This window comes from Lynx canadensis, chromosome C1, assembly GCF_007474595.2.
Source record: "Lynx canadensis isolate LIC74 chromosome C1, mLynCan4.pri.v2, whole genome shotgun sequence".
NCBI classification, from domain to species: domain Eukaryota; kingdom Metazoa; phylum Chordata; class Mammalia; order Carnivora; family Felidae; genus Lynx; species Lynx canadensis.
Genome location: NC_044310.1, coordinates 48,418,935 through 48,438,933, shown reverse-complemented (window position 1 = coordinate 48,438,933; position 19,999 = coordinate 48,418,935). Strand labels below are relative to the sequence as shown.

The 19,999-nt window shown below is 35.9% G+C and overlaps 1 protein-coding gene and 1 non-coding gene across 2 annotated transcripts in view; both read right to left on the bottom strand.

Moving 5' to 3' along the window:
• The window catches only part of HOOK1 (hook microtubule tethering protein 1), a 72,870-nt gene that overhangs the window by 20,382 nt on the left and 32,489 nt on the right, over nucleotides 1-19,999 (bottom strand). Inside the window, exons 7-12 of the mRNA XM_030325270.2 lie at nucleotides 18,789-18,851; nucleotides 16,843-16,926; nucleotides 11,252-11,418; nucleotides 4,517-4,657; nucleotides 2,598-2,799; nucleotides 1,935-2,045 (exon numbers count right to left, since the gene is read on the bottom strand). Of these exons, the coding sequence (XP_030181130.1) occupies nucleotides 1,935-2,045; nucleotides 2,598-2,799; nucleotides 4,517-4,657; nucleotides 11,252-11,418; nucleotides 16,843-16,926; nucleotides 18,789-18,851 (768 nt within the window). The remainder of the gene's footprint in view (nucleotides 1-1,934; nucleotides 2,046-2,597; nucleotides 2,800-4,516; nucleotides 4,658-11,251; nucleotides 11,419-16,842; nucleotides 16,927-18,788; nucleotides 18,852-19,999) is intronic.
• On the bottom strand, nucleotides 17,962-18,088 carry LOC115522667. Its single transcript, XR_003971553.1, has one exon. It is a non-coding gene; the product is annotated as a U6atac minor spliceosomal RNA (small nuclear RNA).

Here is a 19,999-nt window from a genome sequence, read left to right as displayed (position 1 = left end):
TGTTCTGAATAGTGAGCGAGGTAAAGTTTGTGGTTATTTTAAGAATTGATGAGGGAGCTCCTGGGTGGCTCAGTCAGTTAAGCATCCAACTTCGGTTGAGGTCATGATCTCATGGCTCATGAGTTCAAGTTCATGTCGGTCTCTGTGCTGATAGTGTGGAGCCTGGAGCCTGCTTCGAGTTCTCTGTCTCCCTCTCTCTCTGCCCCTCCCCTGCTCACGCTCTGTCTCTCTCTCTCTCTAAAATGAATCAACATAAAAAAAAAAAAAAAAGAATTGATGAGCCATTATTGATTTTTAACATTAGAGTTAACTGTTTCTTTTTTACTTTTATGGGTTCTGACAAACGTATAATGTATCTATCACTACAGTCTCATGGTCAATTGATTTTTAACAAGGGTATCAAGACAATCCAATAGGGAAAGAACAATAGTGCTGGGACAACTGAATACCACTCAGAAAAGACTGAAGTTGAGACTCCTATCTTATACCATATACAAAAATTCAAAATTTGTCACAGAATAAATATAAGAGCTAAAACTATAAAACTAAAAGAAAACAAAAAAACATAAATCTTTATAACCTCACATTATTCAATGATTTCATAGAAATAGTACCAAAAAATACACAAAAGAATAAAATGGTTAACTCTGATTTCATCAATGAAAAACTATTCTGCTGCAAACCATACCATCAAAAAAGTAAGAAGACAACTCACAGAATAAAAGAACATATTTGCAAATCATATATCTGAGAAGGAGTTTATGTCCAGAATATATAAAGAATTCTTACAACTCAATAATAAAAAGGCAAATAATTTAAATAGTATGTGAATAAGTGATTTGAAGAGATAATTTCTTCAAGGAAGATACACAAATGGCCAACAAGTACATGAAAAGATGCTCAAATTCATCAGTCATTATGGGAACACAAATCAAAACCACAATGGCATACCACTTCATAGTCACTAAGACAGCTAAAATTAAAAGGCTGGTAAGTGTTGGCAGGGATGTGGAGAAATCGGAAACCTTCACAAATTGCTGAGAATGAAAAATGGTTCATCTACTTTAGAATACAGTCTGGTATTTCCTTAAAAGGTTAAACGTAGTTATCATATGATCCAGCAGTACCGTTCATAGGTATATACTCAAGAGATGAAACACATGTCAACATAAAAACTGTAAATAAACGTTCATAGCCATGTTAACTGTTTAATAGGCAAAAAGCAGAAATAGCCCAAATGTCCATAAAATGATGAAAGGATAAATAAAATGTGGTATGTCCACACAATAGGGTATTATTCAGCATGAGAACAAAGTACTGATTCATACTACGAAATGGATAAACTTTGAAAGCATTAAGCTAAATGAATGAATCCAGTCACAAAACCCACAAAGTGTATAATGACATATTCTGGACAGACTGGGCAAATCTATAGAGAAAGACAGTAGAGTAGTGGTTGCTGAAGCTGGGCGGGAGGGAACCTGAACAGAGAGCAGCTGCTAATCGGCACACTGATGGGGTGAGGAGAGTGTTCTAAAATCTGACTGTGGGGATGGCTGCACAACTACAAATGTACTAAAAACTGCTGCATGGTACACTTTAAGTAGGCAAAATTGATGGCATATACATTGTATCTCAATAAAGCCATCAAAAAAATCCCATCTATGGTGCCTGCTCTCAAGGAGCCAACGGTCTAGAATGGGAACGCACGCACTGAGACATAGGGGCCTTGCCTCTGTGACTCCATCTTCCCTTGGGAAGGAAAGTAACGAAACTGTAGGGTGAATTCTTTCTACTTCCTTTTACACCAACACTCTAATTTGGAGAAAGACAGAAGAACTGACTGATGTGACTTCCAATCTTAGAATAGCAAGGATAATATTAAAAACTAAAAGAAGATAGGCGTATAACTTATCAACTGTATTTATGTTTACCTCTTTTTCCTTAAGTAAAGCTTCATGTTTTTCTTCAAGCCGCTTCATTTCAAATGCTAGTGTATCTGCCCTTTTGGATTCAGAGGAAAGTTTATTGTGAAGATCTTGAACCTTTTGTCAAAAACAAGGGTATATAATATTAATAGTTTTTCAGAGGTCAATAAATGAGAAACTGATTGGAAATAAAACTTAGACGAAGAATATAATCTAGTAATCCTCAATACTTGTGAAAATAGCATGTGGATAAGAGTTAACATAAATTTTAAAATACTCAAATAATAATTTAATAAAAAAATCATTCTTGTACTCTACTGTTTCTCTAGGTTGCTTGATAAACAGCTAAACAGAATATTACCGGCTATAGCTCCATTCTCTAGGCAATTATTATTAGTTACCAGAAATGCTAATAATAAGCAGTAAAATGCCTCCCAATATATACAAGCTCAGAAGAGAATAAAAAGGGGAAAGACCTAGATAACTCAAACTCAACTATCAATCCTGGAATTAAAATTACAGGTAGGAGAAATCTGTCATCATAATAAGCTCACAGCTGGTTATAGGCAATGTTCTTCACCTCTCTATCATTCTTAAAGTATCAGAAAGAATAAGAAAGTTGAGCTCTTTCAGCTACAATGATTAAAAAAAATTGACATATTTTCTTACCTGCCTCTTGTACGTTTCTAATTGTGTACGTGCTGCATTTGCCTTCTTTAATTCTTCTTCTAAGCTGACTGTGTTATGCATATACATCATGTTTGTTTCTTGTAAAGTTTTCACCTGCTTGCGAAGGTCATTCAGATCTTGTAATTTCTGACGATACATCTCGACCGTTGATTCTAGTTTATTAGCTTTATCAGAGGTAGCCCTATAATAAAGCTACATGTTACTGGGTAAAAGCTAGTAAATGCACATAACATTTCTATTCTGGCTCTAAAATTAGTCAGCTAGATTAACTATCAATTGGCTGAAACAACAGAAAAGAAAATCGGACAGACAGCAAAAGAATCAAACTGTATGAGAACTTTAGAAAAAGACTCAAGTCCAGTGTGGAACCTTTTTGTTATAAAGGTATCAAAACAAAAATGCCTTAAATTTGACACATTAAATTATCAAACCGTTTCATACAGCACAATGTCTAAAAAAGAATGGTTTTGTAAATGTAACTGAACAATTCCAAGCTTCTCTGAAGCTTACAGGCCAATTGTGCTTTGTGTTTAACATTTAGTGCAGTTTTATTCTAAGTATTTGATATACTTAGGTAGTTGACTTATAATTTGTTTGACAAAGCACATCCCTTTAGAGTTGTGCTTACCTGGCCAACTAGAGCAAAAATAAATACATAAACCCAATCACTTTCCATCACATGCAAGTTCAAATGAATGGTAGGAAGATTTTGTTTCAAATGGACATAAAAACTGGGCAACAAAATGGCTAATTAAGAAAATTTAACAGAAAAGGGGGCGCCTGGGTGGCGCAGTCGGTTAAGCGTCTGACTTCAGCCAGGTCACGATCTCGCGGTCCGTGAGTTCGAGCCCCGCGTCGGGCTCTGGGCTGATGGCTCAGAGCCTGGAGCCTGTTTCCGATTCTGTGTCTCCCTCTCTCTCTGCCCCTCCCCCGTTCATGCTCTGTCTCTCTCTGTCCCAAAAATAAATAAACTTTGAAAAAAAAAAAAATTTAATAAAAAGAAAATTTAACAGAAAAGGCCCAGTAGGTTGAGGGTCTGACTTCAGCTCAGGTCATGATCTTGCAGTTCCTGGATTCAAGCCCCATGTCGGGCTCTGTGATGACAGCTCAGAGTCTGGAACCTGCTTCGGATTCTGTTTCCCTCTCTCTCTCTGCCCCTCCCCTGCTGATGCTCTGTCTCTCTCTCTGACTCTCGAAAGTAAATAAAATATTTAAAAAATTTTTTTAAAAAAGAAAATTTAACAGAAAATATAAAGAGCATATGGATAGTCTGTTTGCTTGACTAACAATTCATAGGAAAAGCTAAATATAAATTTTATATTGTCAAAGACAGTAAGAGAACCTTGGGATAACCCTGAAATAAATGTTAAGATACTTACCTATATCTATTTTATATCAAATGCCAAAATATGGATTGTGAGAATACTTTCCCTCATGTAAAAGGTTCACAAAATAAACTAATGAGTACAAGGAGATGAAGCTAAACGTATCTAAAAGTAATTCAGTTTACACAATCTTAAGAAAAAGATATCACCCCCCCCTCCCCCAAACGGGCTCTGTGCTGTCAGATATGCTTGAGATTCATTCTTTCTCTCTCTCTCTCTCTCTGCCCCTCCCTGGCTGTGCGTGTGCTCACTCTCTATCTCTCTCAAAAAAAGAAAAAGGTATCATTTTGGGTTTACAAATTCTAATATGAAATTGTGCTAACAAAGATTGAATATTATCCTTAAACTGCAATTACTATCAACAAGCATAAATTAAGTAAAGACTAGGAGCCTGGAAAAAACTGATCAGTACTTGATATGTAGAAATAACCCTACGAATCACTGATTAAAATATGGAATACTGAAATGACTAATAACTTAGAAGCGACATAATTATATTCAGACATGGCATACCTAAGGACATCTATTTCATCTTTCAGGGCTCTTGTTTCTTCAGCAAGACTAGTCAGTTCATCATTCCTATGTTGAAATTCAATTAGTTGCTTTTCAAGTTCTTCACAGTGAACACGATAATCATCTTTTGCAGCTTCAAGCCTTGCATAAACAAAATAAGTATTTATAATGTAATTTCCATTATTTGTTTTCTGAGACATGAGCTTAGCAAGACATACTTTTAAAATGTTCTTTAAAATTCTACACTTAAAAGAAAGACTAAAAGAATAAGACACTTCTGGCTCCCGGGTTTAAAACTGGCTGAGAATAAACTAATGTTCTGAATTTTCATTTTCACTTCTGAAATATGGTGCTTGGTTATCACTAGTTCTAAAAGGGGTTTTAATCTCAAAAGGTGAAGAGAAAATGTATAGATATATAATTACTCAAAAATATACATCACGTGTGAAATGGTAAAATATTAACTCTAAGTAGACTATGATAAGTTATGGATAAATACTTCAAACTCTATGGTAAAAACAAAAAGTAAGAAGATGGGGAAGTCTGGTGGCTCAGTCAGTTAAGCGTCTGACTCTTGAACTCAGCTTAGGTCATGATCTCACAGTTCATGAGTTTGAGCCCCATGTCAGGTTCTGCACTGACGGTAAGGAGCCTGCTTGGGATTCTGCTCCTCCCCAACTCGTTCGTTTTTTTTTTTTTTTTTTTTTTTCCTCTCTCTCGCTCTGTCAAAATAAATAAACTTTAAAAAAAAAGGAAAAAGGCAATACAGTGTTTAATATCAAATATTAAAAAAATATTTGATTCCAAAAGGATGCAGGAAAGGAAGATAAAGGAAAGGAATAGATATGACAAATGAAAAACAGCAAATTGACAGACCTAAATACAACCATAACAAAAATTACATAAAAGGCCAATAGATTAAACACACCAAATGAAAAGGCAGAGACTATCAGACTAAACGAAAAAGGCTCAAATATACATTAATTATACAAGGGATATTTTAAACATAAAGACACAGATTAAAAGTAAAAGTATTTAAAAACACCATGAAAACAGTAAGCAAAGGAAATTGGGGTGGTTATGTTAACATCAAACAAAATAAATTTTAAGACAAAAAAAGTATTACAAAGAAATGTTTCATAATTATAAAAGGGTCAATTACTAGAAAGCCATATCATCAACGTATATATATACCTAAAAATAGTTTTAAAATACATGAAACAAAAACTGATAGAATCAAGGGTAGAAATCCACAAATCCACAATCATTGTTTAATACCAGTCTCTAATGAATGACAGAACTAAACAAACAAACAAAAAAAACTAAACATAAAAATACAGAAGAGATCTGAACATTATTAACCAACATGATTCAGTTGACATGTATAGAACATGTCAGTCAAAAATGACAGAACACACATTTTTTGCAAGTGCACATGTAACACTAATCACAATGAAACATGATGAGCAGTAAGTATTAATACATATCAAAAGACTGCAATCCCATGCAATATGTTCTCTAACCATAAGAGACTTAAATTAGAAATCAGTCACAATAAGAAGTCTAGAAAAGCCTTAAATACTTGGAAATTAAACACCATGTTTCTAAACAACCCACAAGTCAAGGAAGAAATCACGAAGGAAATTGGAAAATAATTCAGACAGAATAACAACAGAAAGACAACCAGTTAAATTTGGGGAACGTGGCTAAACCAGTGCTTGGAGGAGAATTTACAATTTTAAAGGCTTATATATTAGAAATGAAGAAAGTCTTAAAATCAATCCAAATTTCAACCTTAAGAGGCTAGGAAAAGAAGAGCAAATTAAATCCAAAGTAAATAAAAGGAAAGAAAGAAAGAACAGAGATGTACAACTAATAATACGGAAAGCTAATAAAGTGAATAGATTAACAACATTGATGAAACCCTAGTAAGAGTAATCAAGAAAAATGAGAAAAAATACAAATTACCAATACCAGGAATGAAAAAGCAAGCATCAGTATAGCTCCTACAGTCATTAAAAGGACAATGAAAGAATATTATGAACAACTTTATGCCAACAGATTCAACGTCTTAGACAATATAAGCATATACCTTGAAAAGCACAACTTATCAAACTGACATAGATGAAACAGAAAATCTAAGAAGCCCTATGAGCACTGATGAAATTATATTGTCATTAAAAGCTCTTTCACAAAGAAAACCATAGGCCCAGATTGTTTAATATCATTCACACATAAACTCTTTCAGAAAACAGGAGAGAATTCTTCCCAATTATTCTATGAGACTAGCAGAACTCTGACAACCTAAAAAAAGGCATTACAAGAGAAAAAAGTTATAGACCAGTATCTATTATGAAGACAACCAAAAAAAAAAAATTCTCTCAATCTATAAGCAAACTGAATCTAGTTAATATATATGCAGAATAATAAGTATGACCAAAGTGGTCTAACCCTGAAATATAAGATTGTTCAACAATCAAAAAATAAAACAATCATAATGAAAGAATGAAAAAGAAAACCACACTGTCGTTTCAAGATGTAGAAAAATCATTTGACAAAAACAATTAGTAATAAAAACTCTTAGCAAGCCAGAAATAAAGGGGGAATTCCTTCAAACAGAAAAAAAAACACATTAAAAAACTTTACAGCAAGTATTATACTTGATGGTACTTAATTGAACATTTCCCCCCTAAGACCTGGAATAAAGTAAGATGTCTTCTCTTGTTCAATGCAAGAAAAATAAATACAGGGCAGAAATAATAAAAGGAAGATGTAAAGCTCTATTAATAGATTAGATGACTATGGATGCCTTAGAATTTTCTACATAAACCATTTTCTAGAATCAATAAGTGAAGACATAAAAGTTTCAGAAGACATAAAAGTTTCAAAATAAAAGCTTGAGTTTCAATATATAAAAATGAATTGTACCTATTAGCAGCCACTTTTCAGAATAATTTTAATTGTATTGGTAATAGCATCTACATGGGAATAAAGTTAACAAAACACAAAACTTCTCTGCGAGAAACAACACAATATTGCTGGGAGAAACTAAAGACTTAAATAAATGAAGATACCATGTTCATAGACGGTAATTCTCAATATAGCTAAGATATTAATTTTACAGAACCTAAATCATAATCACAAAAGGTTTTTTTAAATGGAAATTGACTGACAGATGTGAAAATGCAAAAAGACTTGAAATAGCCAAAACAATTTTGAAAAGAAAGAACAAAGTTGGAATACTTACACTACCTGATTTTAAACTTACTTTAGAGCTAAAGTAATCAAGATCACATCATACAGGCATAAAGACAATCTGATCAATAGAAAACAACTAGAGAGTCCAGAAGATGAACCCAATTTTATGATACCATTTTTCATGAAGATACAAAGCAATGTGGAGTAAAATTAAAATATCTTCAATGATGCAACTGTAATGACTAGATATCCATATGGAAAACAAAAATAAAACTAGGGACGCCTGGGTGGCTCAGTTGGTTAAGTGTCCAGCTCTTGATTCTGGCTCAGGTCATGATCTCACATGAATAAATAACAAATAACAAAATAACAAATATTTGTTTATTTGTTATAAACAAATAATAACAAATAACATAACAAATAACATAACAAATATAACAAATAAAAAATAACAAAATAAATAAAAAATAAAAATAAATAAAGCTTGACCTCTATACCTTAAACCATTGTTTTAGAAAACAATTCAAGATGGACTATAGCCTTAAATGTAAAAGATAAAACTGTGAAGTTTCTAGAAGAGCATAATAGAGAGTATCTTCATGGCATGGAAGTAGACAAAGATTTCTTGGACAATACACAAAAAAACACTAATATTAAAAATATTGATAAATCAGACATCATCTAAGTTAAGAACTTTTCCTCTTTGAAAGACCCCATTTAAAAAATGAAAAGGCAAGTCACAGAATGAGTGAAATATTACTATGCATATATCTGACAAAAGGATTTGTACCCAAATTTTTAAAACCTCCTACAACGAATTGATAATGACAAACAACCCAATTTAAAAACAGCTCAACAGTGTGAAGAGACACTTCACAAAGTAAGATATATTGCCAATAAGCACTTGAAAAGGGGCTTATCACATCATTTGTTGTCAGAAAAATGCCAATTAAAGCCATAATGAAATACTACTACATTTTCCCTGAAATGTTTAAAGTTAAAAAGACAGATAAGAACAAAATATCCTACCAGACAGAACAACTAGAGCAATAAGCAGCAAACTCTGCTCATAGAGTATAAAATGTTATCGCCGCTTTGGAAAACGGTTTGGCAGTATCTTTCACAATTAAACAGCTAGTGCATAACTCAGCAATACTGCTGTATATATTTACCAATGGGAAATAAGAAAACATATGTCTTTAAAAAGTCTTGTATTATAATGTTCAGACTAGTTTTACTTATATTAACCCCAATTGGGAAACCCAAAATGCCCATCTAAAGGGAAATGGATAAATAAAAGTGTGGTATAATGTAGAATAATTCCAAATATTTGAATACTACTTAGCAATAAAAAATAAATTACAGATACATTCAAAACATAAATGAAGCTCACAAAAATGCTGAGCAAAAGAAGCCAATCACCAAGAAGTTCATGCTGCATTATTCAATTTATATGATGCTCTAGATTAGAGAAAACTAACCAATGCTGAAAAATACTCAGAAGAGTAATTAGCCTCTGGGAGGTAGGGGTTGACTGGGAAGAAGCATAAAAGAACTTTTTTCAGTGATTGAAATGAACTATATATTGATAAAAGTGTGATAACACAAATGTATGCCTTTGTTAGCACATTAAATTGGACACAGTATTTTTTCATTTCACAACATGTAAATGTTACCTTGTAAAAGAACCATAAACATACTGAAGTCTAATAATATTTTGTATTAAAAAGGTAAGACTGCAATTCTTAAATTGCTTTCTATGTGTTTTAGGATTAAGTATATGAGAATATATGTTCAGGAAAATGGGAGCCAGGTTTCTCACCACTAGAGGAGTTGACAATATGGAAGTGCAGATCAGAATGAACCCCGAAGACAGGGGACTAAAAGGAAAGATGTCAATATGAACTCACTGTTCATACTGAGAAATAGAATAAATGCAGACATGTGTATATTCCAGCGTGTGGACACAGGCAAGTGTGAACGTCGGTCGTAGGAACCTGTGCTAGTGTATTTCCTAGCTCTGTACTCCAAAGTGGCCTAGAAGCAAGGACCAAAACACTCATTTGGAGCACAGGTCTTTGTTTCTAAATAACATTCTCCACTAGAAGGAATTAAAAATCCTTGGAGAAATGGCTGACTGCAGAGTCTGGAAAGAAGGAGAATGAGTCTAGAATATTTTGTTGTGCAGGAAAGTAAGAACGTGCTCAAAGGATAGCGACAGGTTGGAAAGGACACAAGGGCCAATTGAAAGGATTCCCAGTGGTCGAATCTGGGATAATTCCAGCATCAAATAACTGATGACAGTAATGGATGTGTAGTCCATTGAGTAAGAATAATACTAAATGCAATGCATGATCCTGGATTGGATTCTGAAACGGGAAAAAAAATAGCTCTACAGGACAATGAAACAACTACTGGAATTTGAATACAATCTGTGGATTAGATGGTAATATGTATCAATGGCAAATTCCCTAATTTTAATCACTACACTGTGGTTTATAAGAAAGTATTCTTGTTTTAGGAAATGTATGCCAAAGTATACAGGGATAAAAGTGCATGTCTCCAGTGTACTCTCAAGTGGTTCAGGAAAAAATATATGCATCTGTAAGAATATGTAGAGAGACCGCTAAAACAAATGGAAAACACTGCCAAACTACTGCAGAATCTGAGCAAAAGATATAAAGGAGTTTTTTGTGCTATTCTTGCAAGTGTTACTGTGTTTGTTTGAAATTATATTTTAAAAAAGTAACAAAAAATACATACAGTACAATTAGACTGCCTCTTCCCAAGGCCTTATAGAGTCCAAGGCTAGGCTACTAGCACACAAGAGACAGTGTTTATTAAAGGTAGGATGTGAGGCGCCTGGGTGGCTTAGTAGGTTGAGCGACCAACTTCGGCTTGAGGTCACGATCTCACGGTTTGTGAGTTCAAGCCCTGTGTTGGGCTCTGTGCTGACAGCTCGGAGCCTGGAGCCTGCTTCAGATTCTGTGTCTCCCTCTCTCTCTGCCCCTCCCCCACTCATGCTCTCTGTCTCAGAAATAAATAAACATTAAAAAACATTTAAAAAAATAAATAAAAAATAAAGATGTACACCACCTTTTTTTTCAAAGAAAAAATACAAAAATTTAAATAGAAAGCACCTCTTTAGGTTAAGATTTCCATTTTTTCCATTTATTATCAGGTTCCCTCTCCTATGTAAGAAACACCCCATTTCCCCCAGATCTCAGCAGTCATTCCCTTAAACTCCTATTGGACTTGCCTATGGCCTTTATTTGGCCCTAATCACAAATTATTTTGAACTGTTTTCTTTTTATACACATATCCCACTTGCCTAACTAGATTGCAAGCCCCATGAAGGCAGGAACTATTTACACCATTTGATATTTTCAGAGCTTCTATTTTCAGTGTTCTAAGCATACTATAAAGTTATAGCATGCTATAGCACACTATAAAATGCTTAATAATTCATCACTGATAGGACTTCTTAACTCCTGGTTTAACAGAAATCCATGGAATGGTTTTTACTAAAAATGCTACCTGAAGTTTTCTTCCTGTAATTGTTCTAGTTGTAACTGTGCATGAAAATACTTTTTTGCAACCATTGTATTTGGATCATCAAAAGATCCATCCAACTGGTCAAGTTTTTCATTCATCATCTCATTCTCAGAAACTAATGAGTTCTTTTCATCTTGAAGTGCAGTCACCTAAAAAACAAATACACAAATATAAGCATCAATAGCAAAAAAACTTAAGAGCCCAGAGCCCCACACTGCTATGTGACCAAGCCATTAAATTAGCTTGGTCAATCAGACAACATAATTTCTAAGGATCCTTCCAAAGCTGGATCCTAGACCCTAGGGGTCTAGGATGTTTGAGTCAAACAAAAGAAATCAAAGTAATTTGGTTACTACAGAGAAAACCGACTTAAAACATACAAGGAGAATATCTTCAAAATGTTATGCTTGCCCTAGTTTCGGTAAGAAAATTTTTCTGAGTCTTTAAAATCTGATGTACTGATAAGCTTTGAAAAATTAATTTGTTCCTCTTTTAGTTATAAATTTACTATTAGGATGCTGTTACCTAATAAGCTAAAATACACACACATGCACAAGTTATTTTAGGTTCACAGCAGAAAATTATCAGTTACATATCATGTCTTCAGAGACAAGCACATTATTTGGTTAATGAATCAGTAACAAAAAGCTGAACTAAATCCATTTGCACATTGTGACTGTTTGCTTATAATTTAAAATGGCTAAAAATTTAGAATCACATCGATATCAGTACCTGATACATTTTCACTTTACTTACATATTAATGCAACAAACATGATTTGCTTCAGTTCTTTTTCTTTTCCATTTAAAAACATCTTTTAAAACCTTTTTAAAAGGCTGTAACCTGGTCATATGTAAGACCAGAAGTTTACGTATGATTATATTAAGCTTCCTTTGAAAAAAAGTTGCCCTATTATGATTTTGAACATATTACTACATAGGTTTGCGATTGTTTTTTCAATAGATGTAATTAATTCAACCCAGTTATGTGAAGGAGGCTGTATACCGACACAGTGAGCTACTAATAGGAAATTAAAAGCAAGTGAGTGCCTTCAACACCATATAGGCAAGTTACAAATACTTGCCTTTGACCAACACAACGACCAATGGGCAATGACCAACACAAAGGCTCAGAAAAGTCTTCCCGGGAAGACTACGGGAGAAAGCAATTTTTCTCCCTAAATTCAATGCATGTATCTATCCTTGCCAAGCAAGCCATTTAGTGACTATTACCTGTCATGTACAACCCTAAATGACTGAGATATGAAAAAGGAGGAGAGTTTGTACCCTTAGCATCCTTATGGTAAAAATGTAAATAATTACACAACAGGAAATGTTCAAAGTGCTTTGGTGGAAACATCATAGGGTAGGACATGGGACACAAAGAAAAGAAAATCACATTCTAGCTGGAGGGAAGAGGGTGTCACAAAAAGATCCACAAAAGAGAAACAATACCCTCAGTCTTCCAACCTGTGTAAGAACCACATAAATAAGGTAGGTAAGGGCAAATTCAGTTTTCAACACCTGGTGTAACCAACCTGGGTCCTATCCATGTTTCGCAGTGTGGCTCCAGAGCTACCTTTAACCACAGACGTGAAGGAGAAGGTAGTAAACATGCAAATTCCTTGCACACCCTCCCTCCCATCTATGACCCAGAATGTCCAGTGGTGGTTCTACACATCTTTAACAAGTTCCATAGGTTCATTATGTACCTGCCTTTATCCTTCTCTGTTTTTATTTTTCTTCTCTATTTCTTTGTTTCTCTCTTTGTTGCTGTGTCGAATTATTTAAAAATGAGACAGAAAAATTCAAAAAGCTAAAAAAAAAAAAACCACGCCATTTTCTTACATTACCCAGATTTAACGTAACACTTGTGTCCTATTTGCTTATTTAAACAAATATATGGGTTGCCTGGATGGCTCAGTTGGTTAAACATCCAACTCATGATCTCAGCTGAGGTCTTGATCTCAGGGTCATGAGTTCAAGCCCCACATTGGGCTCTGCACTGGGCACGAAGCCCACTTAAAAAAATAAATAAAAATGTCATCACATTAAAGTTTGAAAATCACTGCCTCAGATATAAACGTATCTTGTACAATGGTGGACAGGAACATGTCTTCTCTAACATACCCCAGGCAAGAATGGCTGACCACTGCTACGGCATTATTACCGCAGCAAGTGAAGGACTGCATCCGACTGCTGCCGGGGGTCACGAATGGTGGCTGGAAGGGCAGAATAAGAACTACTGGCAAACGTCACAACTTGCCTGAAGGTCCCATAATATCCTGATTGGAACGGAGTTCCTCAAAACTTCACATCCAAATATCATGTGGAGTTCTTCTTTCTTTTTTAAGTACACATAATCAGACCTGCCTCCTGATTTACTGAATCAGAATTTATGACCATAATTTGCACAGAACCAACACAGTTCTATATTTGAAAGGATTCAAGCTTCACCAGATCCTTCCCCACAGAATCTCCACTCTTGCATTCTTTATTTCGATTAAAACATGTTTGCTAGCTAGACTCCGTCAACAAGAAGTTTTTTCAAGAACAGCTCGTGAGTCTGCATCTGAGCTCTTCATCTGGCCACGATGCCGCCTCCCTAAGCACTCGGTAGATACTGCTCTTCCAAATTCTGGTACTGAAGTTGTAGGGAAGCCTGATGGTCTGGTCTTTGTGGGTGATTTGCCTCTTCTACCTGAACAACCAAGGACTCGTTCTTCTCCTATTCATGAAGTTCAATGGCTTACCTAGGATAAAGCCTAGTGTTTCCCATTATTCGGTGATTAGTTTCTGTGCATCTGCAATTTTCTTTTAAACCTCACTTTGTTGTCTTCACGCCCCATCTTTTTTACTGATGTGTTCTGAGGAAGCTGTTCCACAACATGAAGCAAACTTTATTTTTCTAAGCTCGACTGAAGTCTTTTACGTGCACTTTAGTCTGCACTGTTTGCACGGATGTCACGCTTCTATTCTTTCCATCTAACTCGTGCTTTGTTGGCAGTCAGGATACACCGGATGTTCCAGTGTGGGCTGAAGACTCCTCGACACGTCTCCACTCTACTGAAGATCCAGTGTGCCTTCCTCTCTCATTATGGTGGAGGCTGTTCTCCCTCCACACCATTCCACAGCCTTGGGAATGGTCAGGGAAGGAGGGGGCAAGCTGAGGCAAGGCGCAGTCTTTACGACACCTGGGCTACACTCTCACTTCTGAGGTTTAAATACCTTCCACCAGAGTGCTGAGCAGTGTCTCCCACTCCCAGGGAGGAAATCCTTTGGACATCAGCCCTCTCCCCAGTGCAGTGTGTAGCTCTACAGACTGCCTATCAGGAGTCAGGCCCGTAGTGTCTTAGCTGCTCCTCTCCAGTCCAGTGAAAGAAAACAAAAGAATCAAAGGGTGACTCTCCTGTGTAGACCGCAGGGAGAAGTATCGAGATTCCCGTGGATCCCCCTGCGTGGGTCAGGGATGAGGAAAGGAGAACAGATGCTCGCTATGCAGCACTTCTGTCAACGTCACATGCCTGCTTCCTTCCTTGACTGTCGGTTTTTTGACTTCACAAGTTACGTCCTTTTTCTTGTTTACCTGTCCTTGGTGCATTTCTGTGCAGCTTATTTTTCTTTTTTTGCTACATTTGGTCAGGTATTAAAACAATCCCCTCTGCCCCAATTCAAAAACAACTCTCAAGTAACATATGATTAAAAGTAAAGATTTCTCAAAAACAAATTCCCTTATGGGGCGCCTGGGTGGCTCAGTTGGTTGAGCGTCCGACTTCAGCTCAGGTCATGATCTCACAGTCCGTGGGTTTGAGCCCCACGTAGGGCTCTGTGCTGACAGCTCTCAGAGCCTGGAGCCTGCTTCGGATTCTACACCCCCCTCTCTCTCTGCCCCTCCCCTGCTCGTGTTCTGTCTCTGTCTCTGTCAAAGATGAATAAACATTAAAAAAAAATGAAAAAAAAATGTCCCTTATAAAATTGGGATATATGTCATGTGAACCTATGTGGATTCTATGTTGTTAATTAATTACTTTTTGTTCCATTATATAATCATTCATTTCCTGTGTGCAGATAATCTGAGGGTTGATTCTATTTTAATACTAGAATCAAAATGCTAAAACTTGAGTTGTCTGTACTTTACTGCTAAAATCAGGTGATCACATGCTCTTCACTGTGTATAACAAACACATCTTCTAACATAGAATTGTGTGTTCTTTATCAAATAAGAATTTCTAGAAAATGTACAGAGATCCTACATAAGACTGCTAAGGCCTGAATGATTCAATCCTCTGTTCTTTATATCAGGTATTCTGGCAAGTGAATAAGATCCTATTTGGCAATACCACATCTCAGATGCTTTGTATGTGTGTATGCAATTGTTGTAACGTGTGACATAACTGTGGCCAAGAAACATGAAAGAAGAACATATAGAAAGCCCCCTAATTTTGAGGTACTGGCTTTGTTCAAATATAAACATTAACTCTTTTCAAACACAGAGGGACTGATTTTTTAAAGAATGACGTTAAAAGACCAGAACTGCAGTGCTGTCACTGTCCTAAGTAGCTGAGTCACTGTGACCTAGTCACTTCTCTTTTCCTTATGTGCAAGCCTTTATGGATTAGAAATATTACCCAGCCCTGTCAGTCTAGATCTTTATCTCATCAAGCCAGGATGATGCCTCACAACCCTTGTTCCTTGTCTTCTTACTTTTCAGAGAGTAAATTATTTATGTAACTCATTATTTGAACAAAAACGTGCAATTTACATTTAGCACATTATACCAGTACACTTACCCTTTTGCATAATTTTTTAAGACTTACTGCATAACTTGTGCGTTTGCACTTTTCATATAACAATAACAACAATACGCGCAAATACACATAGTGCTTATGTGCGTCAGGTACTACTCTAAGTGCTTAATGCATAGTAACTCATTTAATCCTCATAAAAACACTCTGGGAGATACACACTATTATCACAACACTTCTCAAGAGAGAAAACTGAACTATAAAGAAATTAAGTAATTTGTTTGAGAGGATACAACCATCTGAATATAGGTGGGCTAGTGTGACCATCTACCCTATTAAACGTTAACTATTGTCTCTCATGCCGAGTTTATTTTGCTAACACGTACATACATGTGAATATAAGAATTATATACACATGGATTCAGATACATGTACATGTTAGCAAAACAAACTTGGTACCTGCATTTAACTGGGAAGGGGAGAAAAGCACTTCTAAATACTTCCATAAATGACCTCATTTAAATATTCGCTCTATGCAGTAGATACTTGAATTTCTCCTTTTTACAAAAGAAACTAAGGGCTCATCTAAATACTTGAAATTCCACAATTAAAATGATTTTCTCAAAGAAATAATCACCAATTTTCAACTCAAAGAGAAAAGTAACTAGGAAGTTCATGCTTGAATGTTCAAGCCTATAACAAACACTTTAAAATTTCCCTCCCTGGAATGGAACCCCTCCTCCAAGCCACTGTGCCAATGAATTATTTACAATAAAACCTCCATAAACTTAAAGAGGAAGTTTCCCTCGGATGGGTTTCTCTTCTGCACCTGCATATCCAGTTCTTGGCACCTTTGCCTCAGTTCTTCCTTTTCCGCTAGTGCTTCTTGAAGTTCTTCCAAGGCCCTTTTAAGCTGAAACAGAAAACGTTCTGACTCTTAGAAAGATGTGTTCTGACACAAGTTGAAAAATATGTGTATGTACACATAGACACGGACATTCAAATTCATCAACAAGTCTACTCTCTTTAAGTCTCCATTTGAACCTTTCTAGGGTTACTATGCAAATTAGACAGCATAGGAAAAGCAGTCGGCACAGGGTCTCTGGGAGGTAGTGGACAGTCAATAAATAAGCGACTACTAGTCAGAGTGAGGGGGAAGATTTTAAGAGGGTGACCAGACGCAAATGGACAGTTGTGTGAAAAAGGTGTTTGGTCATGGGAGAAGGTGCTGATTAGTATAAAACAATGATGAAGACTTAACTGCAGATGGAAACCATGCATCTATAGTGACCTCAATTCAAATAAATGGCTGTGCTTTTCTCTAACAGAGCTCAGCTGCATGGATGCTGCAGTAAAGAAGGGCACTCATTATTGTTTTAGTCTGAGTTTCCCTGATGATCAGGGATGTTGAGCACCCTTTCATGTGTCTGTTGGCCATCTGCACGTCCTCTTTGGAAAAATACCTATTCATGTCTTCTACCCATTTTTAAACTGGATTATTTGTTTTTTGGGTGCTGAGTTTTATAAGCTAACTACAGAGAACACACTGATGGTTATCAGTGGGGAGGTGGGTGGGGGGATGGGGGACACAGGTGGTGGGGATTAAGGAGAGCACTTGTGGTGAGCACCGAGTGTGGCATGGAATTGAATCACTAAATTGTACACCCGAAACTAATGTCACACTGTATATCAACGAACTGGAATTTAAACAAAAACATTAGAAAATTTTATCTATTAACAAATAAGTCTCAGTTTGTTGTTTCTGTGTGAATATTTACACCATCTCATTAATATTTAAAGCAAAGGTCCCACAGAAATAAAATTTTAGGTAAATCTTCATGAAAAAAAATTTTGTTTTCTGGTTCAATGTGCATTTTTTAAAAAAAACCTGAAGTATCACTAACATAGAATGTTATATTAGTGACATACATCATACAGTGATTCAACAACAAAACGATGGTTAGATGCCCTGAAGGGGGTGACAAGGCCTTAACTGAGCTGTGTGCTGGCAGGCCGGAGGGCCTCTTCCAGCCTTGTGACAGGGAGTGCTAACCTTTTCCCCTTTCACGCATCACTCCTTATGAAATGTTCAAACAGCAGAATATTAGAGGATGTTGTTTAATTTCATTACACAAAATTTAGAAAAAACAGTGTTTAAATTCAAATAGAAATTTCTTAGGAAAATTTTAGTTTGGAATACTTGGTGAGATGCCTGGTGACACTTATGAAAAACAGGTGTTCCAAAGTAGAGCAGGAAAAGCACTAGATGCAACGGCCTGTCTCTGTGCCCCTCCCCACAGTCCAGGAGAGTGCCCTCCCCCGTGTGAACCAGCATGCAAGAGAACCTAGAACTGGGGAAAGGGGACTTGAGCGCAGGGTCACGGAGCTGTTTCTTCACAATCAGGAGAGAGGACAGCAACACGACAAAAATTATCATATTAGATAAATGACAACTTAGCAGAATTTTTTCAACTGTCTGCTACTTAACTGTGCAATCATCTAGCATGAGCCACATATATATCAGAAGTTTTGGAAGGAAAGTTCAATGTCACTCATCTCTGAACATGATCATAAAAACTTTTGGAAACCAACACTACTTGCATTCATGAAGGAATTCATAATAATATTCAATTGAGATATTATAGGATAAACAAGCTACATTTCATGGAGGAGAATATTCTTGCATATGTTCGCCTATGTAAGCCTTATGATAGTAACTGGCTAAGGAACTGCATGACTGTTTTCAATACTCTCCCCACATACTAAGATACTTACCTGTTGCTCTAATTCTCCGACAGCATCATTTGTGGGACAGCTCACTATTTCTTTACTCATCAACTAGGAAATTAAAGTAGCAATGTTAAGTACAATAAAGAGACTAAGTTATGAAGTAAAAATAAGTTTACTTAAAAGGGCAGTAAAATGCTTTATATTTAGTTTCCCTTGATGATCCTTAGAATATTATTTAAATAAAAACTTTATTAGAGACTTAAGCTAAATAACACAACATTTCAACTATTACATCAGTGGGGACATCAGGAGTAAAGTGTACTTGAAATGCACAGATAAATTTAAAATACTTGTATGCTGAAAAATTGTAATCTAAGTTCTAAAAGATGAACTACTGAATAACACTGAACACATCAAATAATAATAAAAAAAAGATTCTCCCATAAAATTAACACTTTTAAAATACAGCCTTTAAATGAGTGATATAGCAAAATTCCTAATTTGAGAAGTCATTTTAAAAGTAGGAGTTACAATTATATGGAAAAAAAAATCTTATAAAGGTAACCTTTTTGCATATGAAACACAGATATATGTACTGTGATGTTTTTTCTTTTCGTTTTTATTTTAATATTTATTCAATTTGTGAGAGAGAGAGAGAGAGAGACAGAGATAGTAGGGGAGATGCAGAGAGAGAGGGACACACAGAATCCAAAGCAGGCTCCAGGCTCTGAGCTTTCAATACAGAGCCCAATGCAGGGCTCGAACCCACAAACCGTGAGATCACGACATGAGCCGAAGTTAGATGCTTAACTGACTGAGCCTCCCAGGCGCCCCTGTACTATGATGCTTTAAATTCAAGTCAACAATGCAAACTCAGAGCACACACTGCTAACCTCCTGTGAGATGCCTCCTTCCAAATCATGCCCCTGTCAAACTGCTTGTACTCACTAATTCCTCATTCTACCTCCCGTTGGACATCCTCTACCCTGCACTTCAGTCTGATGTTAAGAATCAACATGTACCACGTGAATTCTGAACCGTTCTGGTTCAACCTACACATCTAGATTCGCTTGAACCCAGGCTACCTGACTCCCAAACCTATCACCATATTTGCTCACAGTTTCTCCATTCTGAAAATGAATATAAGATATGTTTACACACATGCTTTAAAATTTCAAGAAAGACTACTCTAATTGGCAGAAAAAAAAGAAAAAATAAAGATTCCTATCTGGTCAGAGGTTGTTTATCCTGCTTAG